The sequence below is a fragment of the Xenopus laevis genome, chromosome 1L, assembly GCF_017654675.1.
Source record: "Xenopus laevis strain J_2021 chromosome 1L, Xenopus_laevis_v10.1, whole genome shotgun sequence".
NCBI lineage: Eukaryota > Metazoa > Chordata > Amphibia > Anura > Pipidae > Xenopus > Xenopus laevis.
In genome coordinates this window covers 41,696,900-41,723,171 of record NC_054371.1, presented here as the reverse complement: position 1 = coordinate 41,723,171, position 26,272 = coordinate 41,696,900, and the positions used below count along the sequence as shown (strand labels likewise).

The following is a 26,272-nucleotide window of genomic DNA, read 5'->3' as shown; positions in this document are numbered from 1 at the left end:
TTGTACACTACCCAGGCTGGCATGGAGACAACAATGGTGGGCCCACGGACCGCTCCCGGCACTCATCCCTTTGACTTAAAGGTATGCTCCCACAATGTTCGTGGCCTGAATGTTCCACAAAAACGTACAATGGCCTTTTCAGATTATGCCAAACAAAAAATGGATATCTTGCTGCTGCAGGAGACACACTTTAGCAAATCATCTACACCCAAATATTTATCAAAACACTACCCACAGGTATACCTAGCCAGCTCCTCAACCAAAACCAAAGGCGTAGCTATCCTCATGGCCAAGAATGTGAAATTCCTACTCAAACAGCAATTTATGGACCCAGATGGTCGATATGTTATATTGACAGGCCTCCTACAGAACCATCTCACCACGTTAGCGTCAGTCTATGCCCCTAATTCTTCCAAAAAAGTTTTCTTTAAAAAGTTTTTCAATAAACTAGCACAGCTTTCAGAGGGTAGACTGATTGTAGGGGGAGATTTTAATACAACGTTGAATAATAATCTGGACAGGTCTCGGGATGTGCGGGCGGGAAAAAGCCCTAATACTCATGTTCATGATTCTACTTACCTAGCCAGGTGTCTAAATACCGAAAACTTGGTAGATGTCTGGAGGGAGAAACATCCTATTGATAGAGATTATTCGTACTACTCCTCCGTCCATGCCTCTTACTCCAGAATTGACTTTATCTTCGCTAAATCTACATTTGTGGACTACGTATGCACTGCTAAAATCCATGATATTACATGGTCTGACCACGGCATGGTGGTAGCTGTTTTTGCCAAATGGGATGAGGTGAGAGGACATGGATGTTGGAGACTGAACGAATCCCTGCTATTGGACAAAGATATCTGTGCTGAGGTCTCCACAACACTGAGAGATTTTTTCAGCACGAATACCCTAGAAGATACCTCAGTTGCAATTAGATGGGATGCCCATAAGGCAGTGATCCGGGGGATACTCATCAAACATGCCGCAATTTTGAAAAAAAGTAGGGAGGCGAAAACCCAGCAACTCTCACAGAGGCTGCACGAATTAGCTATCGCCCATAAACAAAACCCGACCCCCAACACTTACAAGGAAATTCAGGATACAAGAACCCAGCTGATTCAGGTCCTCTCAGATAAAGCGGCCTACGCTATGCGTAGGACTAACCACTTGTACTACGAATATGCTAACAAACCACACACGTTGCTAGCCCGCAAACTAAGGGCTCTGCACACCTCCCAGGCCATACATGCTATACGCACTCCTACAGGGACGATAACTAGAGATACTAAGCAGATACTTCACACATTCCGAGCTTTTTATACAGACTTATATACTGCAGATAAAGCTCCTAAAGCGTCACAGGCACTAGAGTCAGTAATTGTGAAACAATGGATCCCCCCACCATCACAACAGAGGATAGGGAGATGCTAGCAGCGCCGATAGCCAAGGAGGAGATAGAGAGGGTAATTAAAGATTCTAAATCTGGCAAAGCGCCTGGCCCAGACGGTTATACGACTAAATATTATAAATCCTTTGTAAATCAGTTGACCCCCTTCTTGAGAGAGCTTTTCCAATCTTTTCTTGAAGGATTCCCCCCGACGCCACACATGCAAACTGCCAACATAGTTATGATACTAAAACCTGGAAAAGATCCAGAAAATTGCGACAGCTACAGGCCCATATCGCTTATCAACACAGACATTAAAATGTTTGCGAAAGTATTGGCCAACAGATTATCTATGATTCTTCCCCGCCTTATACACCAGGATCAGGTAGGATTCGTACCAGGGCGACAGGCAGCAGACAACATTCGTAAAACGATAGACCTGATTTGCCAGGCTCCTAAACAGAATGCCTCCTCCCTGCTGTTATCGTTAGATGCACAAAAAGCGTTTGACAGATTAGATTGGGGATATATGTTTGCGGTGCTCAACAAATTGCAGATACCTACACCATTCCTTTTGGGGATTAGACAGCTTTACACCGCACCTTCAGCTCAAGTGCTTAGCATGGGGCTTCTCTCCGACCGCTTTGCCATCAAAGGAGGGACTCGCCAAGGTTGCCCCATGTCTCCCTTGATATTTGCTCTATCCCTAGAACCGTTAGCTCACGCCATCAGACAAAACCCCAATATTAAGGGCTTTCGGATCGGAGAAAGGGAATATAAAATCAGTCTCTTTGCCGATGATATCATCCTTACACTGACAGCCCCACAAACCACGCTTCCAAACTTACTGCAAACTCTAACACAGTTCCAACTCATTTCGGGATACAAAATAAACCCTACCAAATCGCACGCATTGCCACTACTTATGTCCAAGCCAGAACTTAAACTATTACAACTTAATTTTGACTATAGGTGGGAGTCAGACTCATTGGAGTACTTAGGAGTGTACCTTACTCCTTCCTATACCCTGTTCAAGGCTAATTACCCTAAACTAATTGATAATCTAAAGAGAGATCTGGACAAATGGCACTCATATCACCTCTCATGGTTTGGTAGGATGGCGGCTATCAAAATGACACTGTTGCCTCGGATACTTTACCTCTTTAGAACGTTACCGATACACTTTCCCGAACAAGTAGCTTCCTCTCTTCAAAAAGCTATATCGAACTTCGTATGGGGGGGTAAGAAGCCCAGAATTAAGGCTGCTATCATGACAAAACCGAAATCGCTGGGAGGCTTGGGAGTACCCCATATATATAGATATTACATTGCTAGTAGGTTGGAAGCAATGGTACACATACATGCACCAACTGAGGAACCTTGGAAAACCATCGAAAATCATTATTCAGCCCCGCTACAGCTCGCTCATTTATTTTGGATCCCCAAGACAGCTAGGGACTCCCCTCCACATCTCCTTTCCCCATCACAGCAAGCATTAGATCTTTGGGACTCCGTAGCACTCAAGTTGAAATTGAGCAGCATTACCACAAAACACAGGACTATTTTTAACAATAAAGATTTCCTCCCAGGAAGCACTCCCGTAGAGTTTCAAACATGGATATCTGCGAATCTGACAACTTTACTAGATTTCATTACTGACGGGACAGTTAAATCTTTCCAACAGCTTAGGGACGAATGTAATATTCCCCATGCACAATTCTATAGATATTTGCAGATCAGGCATTATGTGATAACTGCTTGTAAATCCCAAATGTCTCCAACCCTTACATGTTTTGAAAGGATGTGTCACGAACGCTCATACCCATCACACCTTATCTCACTTCTGTATCTGAACCTCGCGACAGACAATACGGTCACACGTCAACCTTACATGCTAAAATGGGAAGAGGATTTAGACCTCACAATTTCTGACAAATCCTGGACCGAAATTTGGGAAACGGCCAAACGAACCTCGATTTGTGCAGCCTCTAGTGAGAGAGCTTATAAAATAATATTTCGTTGGTACTACACCCCTACACGCATTGCTAAATTGAGCGGCAACCCGGATCACTCACAGTGCTTTAGAGGATGTGGGGAGAGGGGTTCCTTCCTGCACACCTGGTGGACCTGTTCAGTAGCTCAGGAATTTTGGAGAATGGTGGCGACTTTGCTCTCTGAAGTTCTTAATTGCGCTATACAGCCTTCCCCACACACTTTTCTTTTGGGAATGAAGATTAGAGCCATACGCTTGAAACAGACACGTATGTTAGCTACTCATATCCTGACAGCAGCAAGATCTTTATTGGCAGCAAATTGGAAGAGTCCTACAATTCCGGGCTTACAAATGCTGATATCAAAGGTGAATTGGATTAGAGTGATGGAATCCATACGAAACAGACTTCGAGATAGAAGTTATGAGGGGGAGCTGGAGTGGTACCCGTGGGCTCAACATCTGGAGGCTTTGCGACTTCGAGGTACCGTGCAATAATCTGAATTTAATACATCTCCAGGCCTACTTAGATCTGTCTACCTTTCTTCCTTTCTATTTTTCTTTTTCTCTGTCTACCTTTCTACTAAAACCTCCTTCATTTCCATGAGGCTTCATTGTTTCGTTATTGTGATATCTATTTTCAGGAGGTGATGCATAACTGTTACTTGTACTACTTGAAGAGTCATACCCTGTGGTGCAATATCTGATACTGTCACTTGAATAATCTCTTACATCATTGTTGTACCTATTATCTTTTTGTTTTGGAAATGAAGGTCAATAAAACGTTAAATTACAAAAAAAAAAAGAAAGTCTCGAAAAACATCGTTGACGAAATGCTGAAATGTAGCAGGGGCGTTGCAAAGTCCAAACGGCATGACCAGATATTCAAAATGACCATAACGGGTGCTGTCTTCCATTCATCCCCTTCCCGGATTCTAACTAAATTGTATGCTCCTCGAAGATCAAGTTTAGAGAAAATCTTGGCCTCCTTAAATCGTTGGAATAGCTCCGGAATGAGAGGAAGAGGGTAACGATTCTTGACCGTGATCTTATTTAAGTCTCTATAATCGATACAAGGTCTCAACGAATGATCTTTTTTTTCGACAAAGAAAATCCCAGCCCCGGCGGGAGAAGAAGACTGTCGGATAAATCCCATGGCTAGATTTTCATCCAAATATGTTCGTAATTCCAGGAGTTCAGGCTCAGTTAAAGGATAAATACGTCCGAAAGGAATTTGAGCTCCCAGAAGAAGATTAATGGGACAATCATAAATACAATGGGGAGGTAGCCTATCGGCCCCTCTCTTGTTGAAAACATCAGCGAATTCCCAATAAGCCAGGGGAAGTAGATCATGGATTTCAGAAGAAGAAGAAAGGGAACATACTTTAATTGAAGAAGACGAATTCTCTAATTTACATCTAGAAAGGCAAAAATTTGAAGAAAATGTTACACCACCAGTGGCCCAATTGATAGATGGGTTATGTCTCTGTAACCAGTGTAACCCCAAGATGATAGGGAATAATGGAGACGTAACCACATCAAAGTTCATTACTTCAGCGTGAATTTTATTAATCACAACAAAAAGTGCAGCAGTCTCTTGAACCACAGGACCTGAAGTAATCAGCGAACCATCCGCCACACGAAGTGCTATAGGGTTTTTCTTGGATTGGAGAGGAATTTGGAACTGAAGAGCAACTTTACTGTCCAATAAGCACCCACTTGCCCCGGAATCAAGTATTGCTTGAAGTTCCACCACCTTGTCTCCCCACTGCAAGGATAGAGAAATTGTCAGTAAGGACACAGAAGGGTTACAACCATTAAAGTCTCTTTCACAAGCCTCCTTACCCAAGGGACGGGTCGGACAATTCCGAAGAAGATGGCCCGCTTGACCACAGTAGAGGCAAAGATTAAGCCTGCGACGTCTGAGGCGCTCTTCAGGAGTTAATGCGGACTTAATGGCTCCAATTTGCATCGGTTCTGGGGCAGTACTGATAGAGGCTGTAGGAACCGTAGATGTCATCATAGGAGGCATACGGATAGGAGGTGGAGCAGAAGGTAAGAGCCAAGTAGGAGATAAAAGTCCAGCTTTTTCAGCCTTTTCCTCCTCCCTACGTTCTCTCAATCTTTGATCCAACTGAATGGAGATATGGATAAGCTCCTCCAAGGTGTCAGGAATGCCTGTACGGGCCAACTCATTCTTCAGCTCAGCTGAAAGACCCAAACGGTAACGGTTCTTCAGTGCTGCAGGGTTCCATTCAGTATCCTCTGCCCACTGACGGAACTCCAGAGTATAATCCTCGACAGGACGGGTACCTTGCCTCAAGGCATGCAGGGCGGCCTCAGCAGTGGAAGTTCTGTGTGGGTCATCGTAGACCACTGCCATGGCATCGAAGAAGGAGTCCACCGTAGCCAAAACAGGACTTTGCCGATCCAAAAGACGGAAAGCCCAAGTCTGGGGTTCACCAGTCAAGAAGGAAATGACAACCCCAACCTGTGTCTGTTCGTTCGGATAGGTGTGAGGCTTAAGGGAAAATAGCAGCTTGCAGCTACTTCTAAAGTTGCGGAATAACTTCCGGTCACCAGCAAATTTTTCTGGGAAGGCGACTTTCGGCTCCGAAATCTCGGAAGTAATTACTTGCACCTCAGCTGGAACAGAGGAAGGAGATGCAGTAGCAGAGGAGGAGGTTACAGCCGGGGGATGTGCTCGGATATGCTCCTGTAGCTGAGAGTAACCACTCTGTAGCTCCCGAACGGCTTGAGTCAACGACGACAGCTGTTGCGTCAGGACAGCGAATGGAGAAGCCCCTTCGGTTGGATCCATGGCCTGGTTATACTGTCAGGCTTACCGTCTGGTCCAACGAGGAAGGAGCGGGAACTTGCAGAATACGAACCCACAAGCGCCTCGCACAACACTAACCCACCTGGAGTGGACAGGGAGTAGTGATGTGGCGAGTAGCCAATGAGACTAACCAAGGCGAAGTACAGAGGGTTCAGGCAGAAGCGAAGTCAGGCAGGCCGAAGTCAGGGGCAGGCAGCGAAGAATCGTAAACGGAGTCAGGCAAGAAGATCAGGGCAGGCGGCAATAAGACAATCCGGAAACAAGCTAGGGTCAAACACAGAAGATCAAGTAGGATTCAAATGCTAGGGGTTCAGTCAGATAACCTAATAACCAGGCAATGAGTCACAGAAGCAGATAAGTTTAAATAGAGCTATTTGGCGCCAAACTGGCGTCCTCACGCTGGCGTCGCACAGCTGACGTCAGTGCGTCCATCATTGGCGTCCATCGCTGACGCCCTTGCGTCGGCGACCGTCGCCAACGCCTTCGCGTCGGCGTCCGTCGTCGGCGTCCGTCGCCGGCGTCCAACACCGCGCGCCGGCATGCATCGGTTCCCTGATGAGCGCGCCTGCGCCTGCGCCTGCGTCGGAAGGAACGCGGAAGCGGATCCTCACAACAGCGGTCATTACATAAATTTCAGATATTGCCTATCTTCATGTTGCTAGTTTATTTCACTGTTTGTAGCTTGCCACTTGTGTGGGGCCTTTATGGAGATAAAGCTGGCCATAGACGCAAAGATCTGATCATAGGAATCTCCGTTTCGTTCGATTTTCGGGCCGTGTGTAGCGTGTCCTGACATTTTTCATGCCATGGAGATCAGTAGTTCAGACGATCGAACAGGTTAGGAAATTTCTGCCGGCTAATATAATATCTCTGCATGTATTGCCGATCTGACAATATCAGTGGGAGACTGTCACCAGCTTTTGTCGGACATAACTTTCATACTTTTGCTGTCAAGGGCAGAACATCATCTGATCTGTTCTTTTACTACTTTATTTGATCTGAATGGTTAGTGGCAGGTCAGGAGATAGCACTGAACGTCGTTCGTTCATTGTGAAGGTAAATCTGCACGTCTATGGCCAGCACATTTGACTGCCTTTGTATAGGACATGGTGCTCAAAACACCCCAAGGGACCACTGCTCAGACAGCAAGGTGTGAATCAAAGGCCATAGGCAGAGCTGATGGGAGTTTATACCACTGATGTTTTCCGCCAGAACTCAGCAGTAATCAAAATGCACCATTTCTATTTGCGGAGTTATACAACTTCACTGTAAATCAGGACTGCCCATACTTTACTAATGCAGGGTCTACTTTTAGTGCTGTTGTCCCATTATGATCTACATCCATAATAGCATTGTTAGCATTTTGTATTGCTTAAATATATATTGATAGAAGTTATATTGCTATACAATTGTATTATTTATGTATTATTAAATTATTATGATATTGTATTATTATTATTATTATTATTAACTATTTCTTATGTAACCATAACAGAAAAATATATCTGAATTTTTACAGAAGGTTGATTTAGACAAACTGTTGGTTGACAGTGTCTTGAGATCTACTGATCACCAGCTAAAGGTCTACTGGTAGATCCCGATGTGCCTTTTGGACACCCCTGCTGTAAATGTTTCATTCTGATACTTATTTTGATGCCACTTTTACTTCTACAGGGTTCCCTCACTTTATATTGACAAAGAACCTCTGTGATTAACGTAGCATTTATTTAATCCTCAGGACTGGAACGGTGACATTATTTTCTACGTGAGTATTGTTTGCCAAAGACAAAATTATTGATATTTTACTGAGGTCAGCAGAAGTCATTAAAAAAAAGCCATTGAAATAATAGAATTTCACTACTTTGAAGACATTTCCATTACTACTTGGAGAGTAATTTCCCTTTGCAGGAAACTCCTTTCGAAGCTTTAAATATGCACTTTAAGGGTAGGGACACACTGGGCGATTTGGGGAGATTTAGTCGCCTGGCGACTAATCGCAGCGACTTTTCTCCCCGAATGCCTCCCCTCACTCTGCGCCTGGATAAAATGAAAAGTCGCCGGCGCTAATCACACACGGCGATTCGTTTTCCGAAATCGCCCGAAGTTGCCTCACGAGGAAACTTCGGGTGACTTCGGAAAACAAATCGCCGCGTGTGATTAGCGCAGGCGATTTTTCATTTTATCCAGGCGCAGAGTGAGGGGAGGCATTCGGGGAAGATTGGTCGTGGAAAGTCGCGGCGATTAGTCGCCAGGCGACTAAATCTCCCCAAATCGCCCAGTGTGTCCCTACCCTAAAGGGTTGTTCACCTTTGAGTTAACTATTTATATTATGTAGAGAGTGATATTCAGAGACCATTTGAAATTGGTTTTAAATTTTATTTGTGGTTTTTGCGTTATTTGTATTTTTATTCAGCAGCTCTCCAGTTTGCAATTTCAGCCATCTGGTTGCTAGAGTCCAAATTACAATAGCAACCATGCAGTGATTTAAATAAGAGACTGGAATATGAATAGAATAGAAAGATGAGCAATAAAAGTAGCAATAACAATACATTTGTAGCCTTACTGTTTTAGATGGGGGTCAGTGACTGGAAAGAATCGGAAGAAAAGGGCATATAATTAAAAAAAATAATAATAATAATGACGGCCAATTAAAAAGTTGCTTAGAATTGTTTATTCTATAACACAATAAACTAAAAGATGAAATACCCCTTTCACAACATTGACGGGAGCTGAGGTTCTGCAGTGAAGTAGTTACATTGCTGCCCTGCTCCTTTATAAAGCATATATAAATCTATAATGATTATGCTGTTGAAGAAAGAACTGTGTCATTCCTTTTTTATTAATTAAATTGTGTATGAAAACTCAAATCCAAGCTGTATGTTTGTTTTTTTCTGCCCATTTTTTTTTTCTTATAACATTTTCATAAAGTCGTCATGCTTAGGCGATTTTACAAGTTTTCTTCACACATTAAAAAAACACAAGTTGTACTGTTTAGCCGTGGGGAAAAGCTGCCCTTTTACTGGCGGGGTTCTTTTAATTGGCTAAATTACAGCGTCTATCACCTCACTGCAGGAACCGCAAGGAAAATCAATGAAAGTGAATTCTTCTCACCAGTAACTCTATGGCTTCACTAGAGTTAAATGAAACCCTGATGAATGGTGCTTTCTATTCTGTGCAATGTTTTTGTTACCAGAAAGCCTCAGTGCTTGTGCCTTACTTCCTTTAGACCTATAGCAAAATTGTTACACATTTTAGTTTGATGGCTTTGAATACTGTATATCTCACAGCTCAGTGCCTATGAAAGAGAAGGCGACAATGGCAACTGCATTCAGAGTGTTTATTTGTTAAGCTGCACCATTAGGGTGGAACCTTGCCGGTTTATGTGCTCATATGGAATGGCTGGGGGGGTTGTGCTATATATCTATTCAGTGCCTCCCCATGTCAGCAGCTTATCTTTTATTATAAATACACAGTTTTATAATTCTTATTGTTTAATCTGATATCAAATACTCTGAAACAGTGAAGCAATTCTGGAATATGAAAAATAGCAGATAAAGTGTCTTTTGTTGCAGTTTTTCCTTCTGGATACAAAATACAGGATTGGTCGCAATGTGGGGTTCCACAAGAGTAATGTGCCTGGGGAGTACTCTACACTTAAAATGCCTGGGTGCTTAAATAATAAGAATGCAAAAGTATAGCACTCAACAGGGCTTAGTAAACTGTAAAATGTCATTTATTTAGCGGTAACCCAACATTTTGGTCACATTTGCAAAGAAGAACACCCAAGTAAACAGCCTAGCTGATACAATTCATCAATATAAGTATAACACTCAGCATGTCTTGATAAAGGCAAAAGGTTTTATTGATCTAGTAGTCTTAAGACATTTGGGTAAGATGACTGGGTACATCTAAAAGTGTTACATAGCAGGGGATGGTTTTCTGTTTAAAGGATATTGCTGTCTGGCCCTGGAAGGAACAGGCTAGCCAGACTCTCCATTCCAGTGGTCCAGTTTATATACTAGAGCTCATTTTCCAATAAAGGTTTTTATTGTAGTGAGAGTGTTAGGAAGTTTTCTCAGAGCAGGGCATAGAGTAGGAAGGTTACCTGTCTGTGTGAGGAACTCCCAGAGAGGCTGGGGGTGCTGCCTGTCACTGCAAGGAGCAGAGGGAGACGTGAGCAGGTGACTGAGAGTTTGTGCCAGCATGGTTTTATGCGTAATAGATCTTGCCAGACTAACTTAATTTCTTTTTATGAGAATGTAAGTAGAGACCTCGATTCTGGGATGGCAGTGGATGTGATTTACTTAGATTTTGCTAAAGCATTTGATACAGTGCCACACAAAAGGTTACTGGTTAAATTAAGGAATGTTGGCCTGGAACATAGTATTTGTACCTGGATAGAGAACTGGCTAAAAGATAGACTACAAAGAGTGGTGGTAAATGGAACATTTTCTAATTGGACCAGTGTTGTTAGTGGAGTACCACAGGGCTCTGTACTAGGTCCCTTGCTTTTCAACTTGTTTATTAATGACCTGGAGGTGGGCATTGAAAGTACTGTTTCTATTTTTGCAGATGATACTAAATTGTGCAGAACTATAGGTTCCATGCAGGATGCTGCCACTTTGCAGAGTGATTTGTCTAAACTGGAAAACTGGGCAGAAAACTGGAAAATGAGGTTCAATGTTGATAAATGCAAGGTTATGCACTTTGGCAAAATATAAATGCAAGTTATACACTTAATGGCAGTGTGTTGGGAGTTTCCTTAAATGAGAAGGATCTAGGGGTCTTTGTAGATAACACGTTGTCTAATTCTGGGCAGTGTCATTCTGTGGCTACTAAAGCAAATAAAGTTCTGTCTTGCATAAAAAAGGGCATTAACTCAAGGGATGAAAACATAATTATGCCTCTTTATAGGTCCCTGGTGAGGCCTCATCTGGAGTATGCAGTGCAGTTTTGGACTCCAGTCCTTAAGAGGTATATAAATGAGCTGGAGAGAGTGCAGAGACGTGCAACTAAATTGGTTAGAGGGACGGAAGACTTAAATTATGAGGGTAGACTGTCACGGTTGGGGTTGTTTTCTCTGGAAAAAAGGCGCTTGCGAGGGGACATGATTACACTTTACAAGTACATTAGAGGACATTATAGACAAATAGCAGGGGACCTTTTTACCCATAAAGTGGATCACCGTACCAGAGGCCACCCCTTTAGACTAGAAGAAAAGAACTTTCATTTGAAGCAACGTAGGGGGTTCTTCACAGTCAGGACAGTGAGGTTGTGGAATGCACTGCCGGGTGATGTTGTGATGGCTGATTCAGTTAATGACTATAAGAATGGCTTGGATGATTTTTTTGACAGACATAATATCAAAGGCTATTGTGATACTAAACTCTATAGTTAGTATAGGTATGGGTATATAGAATTTAATTAAAAGTAGAGAGGGGTGTATGTATCGATGCTGGGTTTTCATTTGGAGGGGTTGAACTTGATGGACTTTGTCTTTTTTCAACCCAATTTAACTATGTAAGTATGTAACTATAAGTAATTGAGGAAAGCCAGAAGGTGAGACAGACCAGAGGCTGGTGAGCTGGTATCCCTGGAGGGGAGAGTTAGTAGGGCTTAAGCTAGCCATAGACGTGCCAATTATTAGCCTATGTTGGATGAACCATTTTCCGTGCCAATCTCCCGTCCTGCCACTAACTATTCAGATTAATATAAAATAGTAAAGAGAACAAATCACACAATGCTCGGGCCATTAATTGACCGACAGTATTCATACCAAAGTTATGCCGACAAATATTAGTGACAATCTCCCATTGATATCGTCAGAAACATTCAGAGATATTATCCTTAGCCGATATAAATCTTTTAACCTGGCTGAGCAACCAACCGACATGGTACAAAAATGTCAGAATGATTCAACCTTTATTTCATACAATGGTATCTTTGCGTCTGTGCCCAGAATATTCCAGTGGTTGGAAGGCACCATGTATGGTGAGAACCCCAGAGTGGGGAAAAATCTTGGATGTGTGCTGTTAAACTGTATTCCTGTAACATTTACATTGGGAAGAGTTTGTCTGAATAATCCTATGTTTTTGCCTGAAGACATGGTGTCCCTGTCTTTATGCTCCTGATCCTACACTTACCTGCCTACCATAGCTAATTTCCCCAACAACTGCGTGTACAGGATGCCAGCTTGTCACAATAGTATGTTTTATATATTATAATAATATGTATAAAAAAAAAATATACTTGTAGTTTATAGATAATTTTTTATGCGTGCGGAAGTGGGATCATTTCTGGCAAGTAGAGCTCACAATGGTGCAACGTGGAAGGGTGAATAGGACACGCGACACACAATTCAGCTCCATCACATCCCTATGTACTACCCAAAAGCTCCCTTCACCTTTTTATCTCCAGGGTCATACAGATTTAAATAAACTCTTGCTCCATAACAAATGTGTCTTTGGATGCTAGAAAATACTCCAAAATCCTTCAGGTTCTCATCACTTGTACATCCTGTAGCCGCACCCTGCGGCTCTCCCACACTCACAACCAATTTAAAAAAAAACAACTTTTTACGCACAATTAATATATTCACATTTCCTCCCACTCTTTTTCCAATGGGCAACCAGCTGCTGAACCCCTTCAATGGAAGCTTAATTATTCATTGTTATGTAGAATACCTTGCTTCTCTCTGGTGGGTGCTGAGCTTTATTTTAAGATAGTTTTTTTTTTTTAATGCTAGCAATACAGGTCAATGTCATTTCTACTCATAGAGCCATTTATATCATGCAACTTTATTGATTTTATGAAACTGTTTTATGAAGGAGCTCATTTGTTTATTATAAAGCTATTGAATCATGTCAATCAAGGTTAAAAAAGAAATAGAGCTCTTATAACATTATAACAATCTTTTTTTTCTTCTACTTCTAAATCTTCTGCTACCTAATACCTAATGAGTGTTTTGTTTTTGAGTATAGGCAGAGATGTATTATGGACAGTGAAGATGAAGAGAGGACAAGTGCACTGAACATCCATTGTCCCAGTTGCCCTTAGGGGGGGAAAGCAATTGTTTAACTACAGCTCCCAGCATCCCGCACAATCCCAAGACAGGGAACACAGGTTGGATATTCATAACTAATCATTTATTTTCACATAAAATGTTATTTTTCCTTTCTGTGAGGCTGAGGCTTTACCTCTGATTCCTATGTATATCAGTCAAATTACTGCTGAGGGTATGGGGAATATATTTCCACCGAACAGATTTTAAATGAGGTATAATTTAAATGATCTTCTATTTGCCACCAGTCCATACCCAGTTCTGCAGCAGAAGCCTATTAGATATTAATCAGATTTGAGTTGTGTTGTAAATATAGGAAATTGATTAGGCAGATAACCAGAGGCTATTGCTGCTAATTATTATTTGGATGAGAAGCTAACGGCTCTAACTGATTGACGTCTCTAGAGATTAAAATATCCATTCATGTTTTGACAGGTTAAATCTAGGTCTCTAACACATCAAACTCATAAAATCCTCGTTCCATTGTTCATTGTGTTTGGTCGCAGACTATTTCTTCCCCCCCCTCCCCTTTGAATCTCACACCTGCAACGCAGGGAGTAATTCCATTAATAAAAAAAAATCAACATATTCATTGCATGTCTTCTCCCTGATGATATATTGTGAGCCGTGTGATTTTAAAAAGAGCCATTTATTCCCACTGTGAATGAGTCTGCATGGGAGTGAGACTTCACCTGCCTCCTCAGTCAATTAGGAATGTATCGAAAATTCTACCAGAAAACGAGTTAAATTAACCGTTCGCTAATTTCCTTGTGTCCCTTCAACATAATCCCCCCTTTTCAGCATGCCCCAGAAATTACCACATGTTGCAAGGTTCAAACAGAGACTAATGAAACAGTGGCTAAATGGTTCTTCTCAAGCCTTGCAGCTTTAACTCTGCCTTCAAAGACCCTGCACTGCAGCCGTTGGGGGGCCAGAATTAAAAATGCAACTCCCTTTTTGGCAGAGAAAATCAGAACTATCACCGGCCTGAATACAGGAGCAGAGATTTTTCTTTCCTTACAAGAACAGAACTTTATTGGGCATATTTACCAAGTTGACCAGTATTTTAAAAGAATTCTTCTCCTATTAAAAATCCGATTTCAGAATCTACACAAAATGTAACTGACTGTAGTAATAACAAGTGTGACAGTTTAACCTTTTTAGTCCTTTAATCATTTTTTTTTTCAACAGTTTATTTGTATAGTTTGTGTGCTTGAAAGTGCAATTCCAGGAGAAGGGCTCTAAGCATTCAAAAGGTATTACCTTTAAAATAAAAAGATTAAAACATGAGTCTGTCTGTTTGTCTGCAGGCTGTAATGGTGGCGCTGTTCTGTTGCTGCTTATGGAAGGGGTTTGCCATTGGAAACAGGCAAGACATGGTACTGCAACCGAAAAGTAATCTTTAAACCACAATTTGCCTCACGAGGAAACTTCGGGCGACTTCGGAAATTGAAACGCCGCGAATGCATTAGCGCAGGCGATTCTTCATTCAAGCAGATGGAAGGCAGACAGAAGGCAGTTTGGGGAGATTGTCACCACGCAGAAGAGGCGACTAAATCTCCCCGAATCTGCCCGTCTGCCCCAACCCTTAGGGTACTGTCACGCAGGAGATTTGTCCTCCACGTTTAAACCTGGGTTACCGTGGGCAACAAATCTCCCCGAAATGCCAGCGGTACAGATTTAAATGCAGCGACAAATCTCCCTATGTGAAAGTACCCTAAAGGATAACAAATAAACTTGTGACATTGCTTAAATTTATGATATTTAATTTTTCATTTCATCATCACAGTGATCACACTACAAATTACTACAAATAAAGTAGTATGTAGCAATAAAGTAAAGTAGTAATTTTTGGATATATAATAATAATAGCACGTGGGTAAAACCTGTCTCCCATTTTTATCAGTACCCTACCTGAAAGTTAAGCTAAGTTAAAGCTAAAGTTAAAGACCATTAGAAGTAAATGGTAAAGAAATAATGTACAGGTATGGGACCTGTTTTCCAGAATTCTCGGTATTCCGAATAACAGATCTTTCCATAATTTGAACCTTCATACCTTAAGTCTACTAGAAAATCTTGTAAACATTAAGTAAACCTAATAGGCTGGTTTTGCTTCCAATAAGGATTAATTGTATCTTATTTGGGATCAAGTACAAACTACTGTTTTATTATTACAGAGAAAAAGGCATAATTCTGGAAGATGGCACTTGTGAGCTCCGCTCCGGTCTTCTGCAGGTGTGGGTCAGTATTTCTAGAGGGGACAAAATTCAGGTTTAAGACTGTGCAGGGGGTAGGCAGGGAGGGGGCTAGTGGAGGGGGGCCACTAGAAAACTAAGGTGATTTTAGTTCTCCTATAAGGTCACTGACACTTTGACCATCAAAGACAGCTGTTGAGTCAAACTCCTGGTATTAACAGACTGGGGTCATGTTATACAATTCACTAAATTTGCCCAGGAGCAGTAACCCATAGCAACCAATCAACAGGTAGGATTTACTAGACACCTGTTAAAAAGCACACCATGTTAAAGGTTTAGATGCCCTTTAACAACACAGTGACAGTGGACAGGAGAACAGTCACTGTTGTGGTCAAAATGCCTTATGTGATATTAGCTGTTTAATACCTGCTATCCTCCCAAACTTCTTACAGGACAATTACCCTTATTTTAACCCCGGATACAGCCTGGTTCTCATGAGCTCAGGAGGATGGGGCACCATTAGTACACCCCCAACACAAATGCACCTTCCTGACACCCCTTCTCTAATCCCCACCTCTGGGAAAGGAAATCCAACTGTACAAGGAGCTACAAAGGGCCCCAGAGACTGAAATATTCCCAGAGCAAAGGGACAATGGGGAAAGAAACAATTGTGATATACACAGAGCCCGTATTCATTTCATGGAACACTTTAGCCCTGTATGTATTGTATGGAAGTGACTATAGCGAGGGGACGGCCCCTGTCACACGGCCATTCACACACCAGGTATAGCTGCAAGGGGATTAGTGCCATTCCCACCCTGAGCTGCTGCTGCCATGGAATGTCTGACTGGCACTCGTCTCAATAAACAAGAGCTGAGGGGACAGAGCTCGGTGCAAGTGGCCGGCTAATTAGTGAGCCAGTGGCAGCTTTGCGCCCAGGGAGACACTTTTGTGTAACTGGAGCTTTGCTGCGTCTCTGTCGCACAATGGCCGGACAAGAAGCAGGGCTTGTACTTTGATACAAATGAGCCGGAATTATTTTATTCTGTGTTGGGGGTTGTTTTGTATCTGCCATGAGCTGCTACACCTTTCATTAACCTGTCTTTATATATCTATTATATGTTTTATTTCGATACAACTTGTTACACCAGTTCTACATGATTTCTACATAGCGACAGTATTGAGTCTGGTTTTATTACTTGCTTGGGCACATCAGAAACCCTGTTATTAATGGAATCATTATTGCAATAAAATTACAATTAATATAAGATCGTACGTGTGGATTCTCAAGCAGACGTACAAAGTATCTATTGTTGTGACGATTGGTGGGATCACTAGTGAGCTGATTGTGCGCTGATTGTGAGCTGATTGTGCGCTGGTGCATCAGGCGCAGGGCAGGGTCGTGTCCCCTATTGTCTGGGCTAATGAGTAACTAAGGGCAGGTTATGTGAGGGTAACAAGCCTGTTCTGCCATACTACCAAAGATATAGAAACGATAATTAGAAGGATAATTGGAAAACGAATAGACACGTACAATGATTGATAGATAATAGATCATTTAAAAAAAAAAGAATAGAAACGATACATCAATAGCTCGTAGAAGCCGGTAGATAAAAAGGTAGATTATAGAGGATTAAATAATGAATAGATGTGAGACAGATTGATAGGCGATACATACACAGATAGATGTATAAAGAGATTGATAAATAATACATAGATAGATAGATAGATGATAGATAGATAGATAGATAGATAGATAGATAGATAGATAGATGATAGATAGATAGATAGATAGATAGATAGATAGATAGATAGATAGATAGATAGATAGATGATAGACAGATAGATGATAGATAGATTGATAGATAGATGATAGATAGATAGATAGATAGATAGATAGATAGATAGATAGATAGATAGATAGATAGACAGATGATAGATAGATAGATAGATAGATAGATAGATAGATAGATAGATAGATAGATAGATAGATAGATGATAGATAGATAGATGATAGATAATAGATAGATAGATGATAGATAGATTGATAAATAGATAGATGATAGATAAATGACAGATATCCTGAGTAGATAGATAGATGAAAGATATATGCATAAAGAGATAGATAGATAGGTAGATAGATAGACAGACAGACAGACAGATAGATAGATAGATAGATAGATAGATAGATAGATAGATAGATAGATAGATAGATAGATAGATAGATAGATAGATAGATTATAAATATGGATCAATAAATAGATGATAAAGAAATAGCAGTAGATAAATCACTATAGATTAATAAATAAATGGTAAAGAAAGAGAGATTTGCAGCAGGTGCTCAGTGGATATAGATACACACCCATAATATGTCCCTGTGCTAGACGTTACATGGTATATGCTTACAGGGTCCAACATGATAGATAACTCTTCTTTTCTAAGAGCCTACTCCTTATATAAAGGGGGCAATTTTGCTACATTGCCATTTGTTATAGATACTGTAGATATTAGTATTGTTACATTTAACTGTACATTTGGGACAATTCTTTGTGTTCTTTTAGCAGCTAATTGCTAAAATAATTGTACATAGTTCGGTGGTTAATTAACATTCAGCATTATTGTGGGCTACATTGAGACGTTGGCGTGGGCCTATAAAAGGTTATTTTCCCTGATCTAGGGGCTACCTAATACTAACGGAACTAACAGTAGCATTGCGGTGTCAGTGACTGGTCCCTATAAAATAACAATATATGTGTATCAGCACAGGATTCCTAAAATACAGACATTTCCCTGTGATAACAACCCCTTGTTCTAGGGGGGAAACCCCGTAAAACATTGAAATCGTTTTTTAGATATTACTATTAGCTGCAAATAATCTTCCAGGGTTTTTATAAATGTATTTTGGATTGGATGAACCTGGAGTTGGCTGCTACTTCACATTTGTGAACGATCCCTGTGTCTCCCCGTGTCTCTAGTGATCATTCCGTTGAGAGATATAGAACCCTGTATTGTGTAAAGGAAACTTAATGCCTCTCCCCAAACATAACAGAGCACAAGAGTTATAAATGTGCCTAAACTGACCCTAAGGCACAATATGATGCAGGAAATGGTTCCTACATGAATCACTAATTGTTCAGGGAAATCATTCAACATTATATACTAATATTCTAGTAATCAGGACTTGCATGTTGAGACAGGAAGTCAGATGTGCATAGGAAAACCGTCTTATTCGAGGCTTTCTTGTTGCTATCTCTAATTTAGATGCTCTCATAACCGCCTTTTTTTTGATGCCTGTTTGGGGAAAAATATGCCTACTACTTATACTACTCAATGCCTCTTCTAAAGTGACCCAAACTCTCTAAATGAGATTGGCACCAGTTATCAGCAGCCACTGCACCCATTTGTGTGATTGGGAAGACGACTAGTAGCAAGTAGTGGTGACTTGGCAGCTGCATCTGTACTGTGCTTAGGGCAGGAGCTGAGAGATGTATAGTGTTATATTCTATATCAAATCCCATAGCGAATAGGGGAACAACAGTAGGTAACATCTGTCTGTTTTCACAAAGGTGCAGCATTTACCTGTGTATCCACAACTCCTGGGTAGAGACCTTCCCTGTGCAACAGTCGAGTTAGTGTTGGATTTTTGGGTTAAATACTTATTTAATTTCGAATTTATTTGCAGAACTATAGGAGGGTGACATTATTAGTAATTGTACAACCTGATTGCACATTTAAAGGGGGTGTTCACCTTTAGTATGATGTAGAAAGGGATATTCTGAGACAATGTGCAATTGGTTTTCATTTTTTATTATTTGTGGTTTCTGAGTTATTTAGCTTTTTTATTCAGCAGCTCTGCTAGGGTCCAAATGACCCTAGCAACCATGGGCTGATTTGATCCAGAGACTGGAATATGAATAGGAGAGAGGGGCCTGAACAGAAAGATGAGTAATACAAAGTAGCAATAACAATAAATGTATAACTTCACAGAGCATTTGATTTTAGATGGTGTCAGTGGCCCCCATTTTTAAGCTGAGAAGAATCCAAAGAAAAAGGCAAATAACTAAAAAACAAAAATAAATACTGAAGACCAATTGCAAAGTTGCTTAGAATTGTCAATTCTATAACATACTAAAAGTTCCTTTAAAGGTGAACTACCCCTTTAAACAGAAACCTGTAGTTACAGTTTTTTTCCTGCTGTGACATAGGATTTAGCTAGCAAACTGCCAGTTAGATAGCTAGCTGACAGTTTTGATTGAGTTGATATATTTTAATACAGATCATAGAAAGGCCTGCTGGCTTTTTCTGTATTGCATTTATGTGTAAGGCAATACCTATTGTATCAACGCCAATGCCACACTACACACATTGCTTTTGGTTCACTAAGTTGGTCTGTACAAAATGTATACACAATCATTACAATAAATTGAATTTAATAGATGAGGTGCTCAGTACCATTGTACAATATATAATTCTAATGTTAATCTAAGTGCAAATTGAATATGAAATGCTAGACAGATCACACAATAGAATTACATGACAAACAACAGCAGACTTATTACCCATATTTTCGTTTATTTAAATAAATATAAATATAAATTTGTATAAAACTATTCACTCGCAGGTGGATTTGCAAAACGTTAGGGCATGAGACTATTTACAGATTGTTGCATAAAAACCTACAGGCGACTAGTAACAAAAAAAAAACAGCAATTTTTTTTACAAAACGAACCCCTGACTTTGTTCTCATACTAGGGAAATATATTCAGTCCCCAAATTCAGCAAAAAAAAAAAAAATGTGTCCAAAGGCTTATTGTGAAATAAGGGGGTATTTGAATGAGTCAGTATAACGTTCCTGGTGTGGATCATAAGTGCCATAGAGTCACAAAGACATTTATTGCAGGTAGAGCAATTTATAAAGGTGACACCTCCTTGTCCTCACTTGCTGAAGCTGTAGACAAGGAATCTTCATCTTCTGATCTGGGGTAATGCCCTTGTGGCCCTGCGCACTTACAGCCCCCGTGGGTGTTCCTTTGGGAGCCCTTGTTCTCTTTCTTGTGCTTTACTCTCCTGTTCTGAAACCAGATCTTCACCTGCTTCTCTGACAGGCTCAGGTAGGTGGCAATCTCGATCCTCCTCAGCCTGGACAGGTACATGTTGGAGGAGAATTCCCTCTCCAGCTCCAGAAGCTGAGTGCTGCTAAATGCAGTCCGCATTCGCTTGCCATTCTGCGCCTGGCTGTTCTCTGCTCCACCTGTACATCAAAGCAATACCACATTATAGAGACATATATAAAGTAATCTAGTTCAGTTTATGAATGCTATTTAAACTGGATTGAACTTTAACTCCCAGAACCCAACTACAACTTCTGCCATCCAACAGTAGCCAATGCAGAGAGTTGTGGTTCAGCAACTGCTGTAGATTCCCAACTTAAACATGAAAGTCTACAAACTGAAAAAAAACAAAACATTTTAGGCGATTTTCCCCTCATCCCCAACCAATTGCAACATTGTAAACCAATAAACGCAAAACGATTAAAGCTACATTCTGTTCTGCATCAGCCCATCAGAGCCATGTATTATTTCTCCAAAAATGGATCAAATTCGTAATAAGAAAATACTCCAGCAACTTGAAGTTAAATCAACTGTGTGCACCGTTTTAAAATGTAATTCTGCATGGACAACTGTATTGTATGCAACCAAGGGCATGTCACATTGATGCTAAAAACTTGGATAACATATAGGAAAACTGACATAACTCAAGTTGCTAGAGATTGCAGATTCCTTACATAAGTTATATAACTCCTACAGAAGTATCGAGTATGGTGTCACTTACCCATTGACATGCAATGGAATCTCCTGGGGTCGGCAACATTGTAGGTTGGGCTGCAGACAGGTGTATGCGCTGGGTGGACCATGGCTGGGCTGGGCTGTTGACTCATCCTCTGGCAGTACTGCGCCTCCCCATTAGAGAACTGACTTTTGAGCAGAGGGATGCCATTCCTGGTGGAGTGCAGGTGAGAAGCCACACAGATGGGGCAGACGCAAAAGCTGCCACTTTTCCTAGAAGGGCACACAGGGGCAGATATTGACATGACAGTTGGGGATGGTATGCTGATGGGCAGAAGGAAATCCTGCCCATGGTGGTGGTGGTGGTGATGGGAATGATCAGGCAAGGCTGGAGTTGGTCTTGAGGAGGAATCTTTGATAATTAGAGAGTCAACATAAAAAGACCTAGACATTGTAGCAGTCAGACAGTCCCTTCTTTTCCTTTCTCAGTGACAGTCTAAGGTTCCTCTGAAGCTCTCATGACTCACAAGGTGCTTATGTTGAGTTGCTAACAAAAGGGTCCCTGGAGAGGGCAGGTCCTAACGTCACCCACGTGTGCCCCCCTCCCCAACTGGGATTTCTGAGAGCCCCTTAACACGTGACAAGTGAAAGAAGTGCAGAACTAAATCTCATTCACTTGATTGAGCCCACTTGTCTAAAGTAACAAAAACAATGCTACAAAAGGGTTTTTTTCGTGTTCACTGTGGATGCAGTGTAACCCTCATCCCTTATGTGGTACAAATAAGCATGGAGAAGATAAATTATATTTTACATACAACTATGATACAACAACAGCAGAATGTTTAAGGTTTTATTTTGATTTTTGGTTAATTGCAGCTGCCGCTCCTTTATGGTAACGTCTCAGTTGAAATGAAATCTTTTTGATAATTTAGAATAGAATGAAGCTCGTAGCTGTCCCTCTGTCTGTTGGGAAGGTATATGCTATCTAGGATAGAGGAAAGAAAGAAAAAGAAAGAGAGAGAGAGAGAGAGAGAGAGAAGGGAAGGAAGAAAGAAAGAAAGACGGGAAGGAAGGAAGATAGGAAGATAAGGAAGGACGGAAGGAAGGAAGGAAAGAATAGATTATAGATAGATAAATAGATAAATGATAGCTAGATATAGAAAGAAAGAAAGAAAGAAAGAAAGAAAGAAAGAAAGAAAGAAAGAAAGAAAGAAAGAAAGAAAGAAAGAAATAGATAGGAAGGAAGGAGGGAAGAAATAGATAGGAAGGAAGGAGGGAAGAAATAGATAGGAAGGAAGAAAGAAAGAAAGAAAGAAAGAAAGAAAGAAAGAAAGAAAGAAAGAAAGAAAGAGAAAGAGAAAGAAAGAAAGAAGGGAAGGAAGGAAGGAAGAAAGAAAGACGGGAAGGAAGATAGGAAGATAAGGAAGGAAGGAAGGAAGGAAGGAAGGAAGGAAGGAAGAAAGAAAGAAAGAAAGAAATAGATAGGAAGGAAGGAGGGAAGAAATAGATAGGAAGGAAGGAGGGAAGAAATAGATAGGAAGGAAGAAAGAAAGAAAGAAAGAAAGAAAGAAAGAAAGAAAGAAAGAAAGAAAGAAAGAGAAAGAGAAAGAAAGAAAGAAGGGAAGGAAGGAAGGAAGAAAGAAAGACGGGAAGGAAGATAGGAAGATAAGGAAGGAAGGAAGGAAGGAAGGAAGGAAGGAAAGAAGAAAAAGAAAGAAAGAATCGATTAAAGATAGATAGATGATAAATAGATAGATGATAGCTAGATAAAGAAAGAAAGAAAGAAAGAAAGAAAGAAAGAAAGAGGAAGGAAGAAAAAGAAAGAAAGAAAAGAAAAAGGAAAAGAAAGCAAGAAAGAAAGGAAGGAAGGAAGAAAGGAAGGTATATGTACTGGCTGTTGATACAAGGAGCTGCCATACTGTCATACAGGGGGATAATGCTCAGACTTGGGGCAAACTGTCGCTCCTTCACAAATACACTAAAAAAAACAAACAGTTGGGATCTCTAAACAGCTTATATTCTAAACGACCTTCGGCATTTGCACTTATTTTATATTTTACTAATATATTATTTAATTACCTGTTAACTGTTTTTGGAAGGGGGGAATCTTAGATCTGGTAGCTTTTTACTAAGTATGGAAATTGCCAGGGGAATGTTCTTTTTGATTGTAAAATGTTTAATTATGAAATCACGGTGGGGCACAAAGCTTTTCTAATGTAAAGAAAAAAAAATATAGAAGTACCGGTTGGCTGTGGGCAGGTTAATATCAGTCACGCCCTCTGGTTTTCTACATTATCAAAGGAAACAAAGAAATTAATAATAATAATAAAGCACGTTTAAAAGCCAGTACAAAAAGTAGTATTGACCAAGTTTGCTTCCACTTTAAATTCGGAGCAGCGCAATGGGCAGCAGCAGATATTGACGCATAATGCGCTAGAAAAGTTGCTGGGTCTCTTGTGCGCAAAATCCCACTTCTATCTGGTCCATTCTCTTGTATGAGCGCCAATTAGCACCTGTTGGTGTTATCAGCAAACTTATTGACGATCTCTGCTTCAGGACAATTAAACAAGTGGGGTGATAGCGATTCATCAGGATCCCCCCCCCCAACAGAACAGGATTTATTGGAGGCAGTTAGATTGTGAAATCTGTTATTGAGCTATTTGGATGTGATTAAGATTCCATTAGAAAGTACTTATTGGAAGGAGGGTCTGCGGATTTTAAACAGAGAGTTATTTCAGATATGTGCTAATCCTACATCTTGTGACAACAATTAGCACGTTTTAAACTCATGGCAGATCAGTGTCAGCTCTCAAAGGATTTGGAAAGTATTAGCTGGGAGGGGAGAATAGCCATAGTGCTCTCCTGCTCCTCTGTGTTCCATGAAATGCATTTCCTTATATGTATTTATAAATATTTATTGTTTGTTTATTTACTTTGTTCTGTAACTTCTCATTGCAGAATTTGATTAAGTTGAAATCAGAAAGGAGACCTTATGGGGGCACAAGTTGGCTGCCCAGGTTGCCTAGGATATATATATGGCCTGGCACTGCCAGAGTTATTTCCTTTGCCTTGCTAAGGTTTCTAATTACAGTGATCTGCTCCTTTAAGGGCTCATAATCCTGTAGTGATAAGATCTGTGGTCTCTAAAGGTCTATTCTAAGGGTAAGATCACACTGGGCGTTTTGGGGAGATTTAGTCCCTGAACGCCTTCCCTCACTCTTGCGCTGGCTAAAATGAAAAATCGACGTCGCTAAGCACACGCGCCAATTCATTCTCCGAAGTCGCCCGAAGTTGCCTCACGAGGAAAGGTCTATTTTCCTGCATTTTTAAAGCAGAATTTTAATGTTTCTTAAAAATGGGAGAAAATAGACAAAACGGACATTAAATAAGTAGTCTTTTTTTTTTTTTTAACCATATTCCTTCTCCTACATTCTGCATATTTAATGGTTGTTCACTTTTGAGCTAACCTTTAGTATGATGTAGAGAGTGATATTCTGGGACAATTTGCAATTGGTTTTAATTTTTTTTTATTATTTGTGTTTTTTAGCTTTTTATTCAACTACTCGCTAGGTTGCTATTTCAGCAATCTGGTTGCTAGGGTAAAAATCACCCTAGTAACCACGCACTGACTTGAATAAGAGACTGGAATGGAATATGAATTGGAGAGGAGCTAAACATATAGATGAGTAAAAATTAGTAACAATACATGTGTAGCCTTATAGAACATTTGCTTTCTAGAAGGGGTCAGTCAAAGAAAAAAACAAATAATTAAAAAACTATAAAAGAGAAATAATGAAGACCAGTTGCTTAGAAGTGGGCATTTATAACATACTAACAGTCAGTGTCGGACTGGGGGGGCTCCCCTTTGGAGCTCTTCCTGAGCCACAACGTACCCTTTTCTGCTTGTGGTCATGGAGGGGGCCAGGTAGGGAGGTCAGAAACAGTGGTAGGGTCATTGTGTAGGAAACAGGTCTGGGCCGGCAGGGCCAACCGGGTTTTTTCCAGGAGTCCAGCCGGCCAACTACTGAAAGTTAACGGAAAGGTGAACCATCCCTTTAACAAAAAGATCAGTTCTTCCTGGAGTCTATTTATACATACACACACCAGGGACCCCTTTAACTTTGTCAGTGCCAGGCTGGGCTGGGGTCATGGGCTAAAGTGCAGACACCTGTGGCTGAAGAGTTAAATGTTCAAGCATAGTACAGATTTAAATAGCAAATAAGCACTCATTAGCACTCAAAATATGGCCAGTGGAAAATTCTTCAGTTGGTTGATATTTTAAAAATACAGCCTTAAAAATAAGGAAATAATGACCTTTAGTGAAACTATGAGCTCTGTATAAAAAATATCCACCCTTTCCCCAGTAGCAGCCTGTGTTTCAGGGTTACAGATAAGGGGAAGTTCATTATACAAGGAGCTTAACGGGGAAGGGTAAATTGACTAATTTACTCCTCCTCCTTTATCAGCGACACTGCATACCACCTGTACAATGGAAAATAAAAACACTTTCACTGTTAATGACTTTTTCACTGGTAGGTGGAAGAGATTACAAAAAACATGGCTATTTCTTAAATAAAGCAACAGGCAGAAAGCCTTATTTACATTTTAAATACAGGTGTGTAGCGCTAGCGCTTCTTAATATAGCTGTACAGAGTGTGAATCTGTGTCTCTTTATATTGTCAGTGACAATTATACAATCTCCGTATTTACTATCATCTTACTTTCATCCAGTATATGAATTTATACTACTAAACTCCCAACATCCTCCTAAAGCCTCTGGGGGTGTTTTAGGACTTTGGGGGCTAGAGTCCTTCTCTATGGTGCAGCTTAAATAACCCCCCTCATATGTAATAACAGAAAATATTGTAATTACATTCACCTTGAGTATCCAGTTCACCCCAAAATTTTCATGATTGACCTTAACACTGAACTTCCTGATGACAACCGCTGTCTTGAATTACTGCTTTTAAAGCACTGGTTCTCTGTCATTTGCTGAACTACAATTCTCATCATAC

At 40.7% G+C, this 26,272-nt stretch overlaps 1 protein-coding gene across 1 annotated transcript; it reads right to left on the bottom strand.

Moving 5' to 3' along the window:
• Positions 1–20,026: 20,026 nt before the first annotated feature.
• gsx2.L (GS homeobox 2 L homeolog) lies at positions 20,027–21,788 on the bottom strand. The gene is made up of 2 exons (XM_018225730.2): positions 21,304–21,788; positions 20,027–20,722 (listed from the first exon to the last, which is right to left on the bottom strand). Exons 1-2 carry the CDS (start codon positions 21,707–21,709, stop codon positions 20,382–20,384), a joined length of 747 nt encoding a protein of 248 aa, XP_018081219.1. The 5' UTR covers positions 21,710–21,788; the 3' UTR covers positions 20,027–20,381.
• Between the last annotated feature and the right edge of the window lie 4,484 nt (positions 21,789–26,272).

Bases quoted from the DNA above. Each gene is read 5' to 3' on its own strand.
- gsx2.L (XM_018225730.2), bottom strand. From the start codon at position 21,709: ATGTCTAGGTCTTTTTATGTTGACTCTCTAATTATCAAAGATTCCTCC. The intron at 20,723-21,303 runs GTAAGTGACACC...TTTGATGTACAG, and splicing joins ATTCCATTGCATGTCAATGG to GTGGAGCAGAGAACAGCCAG.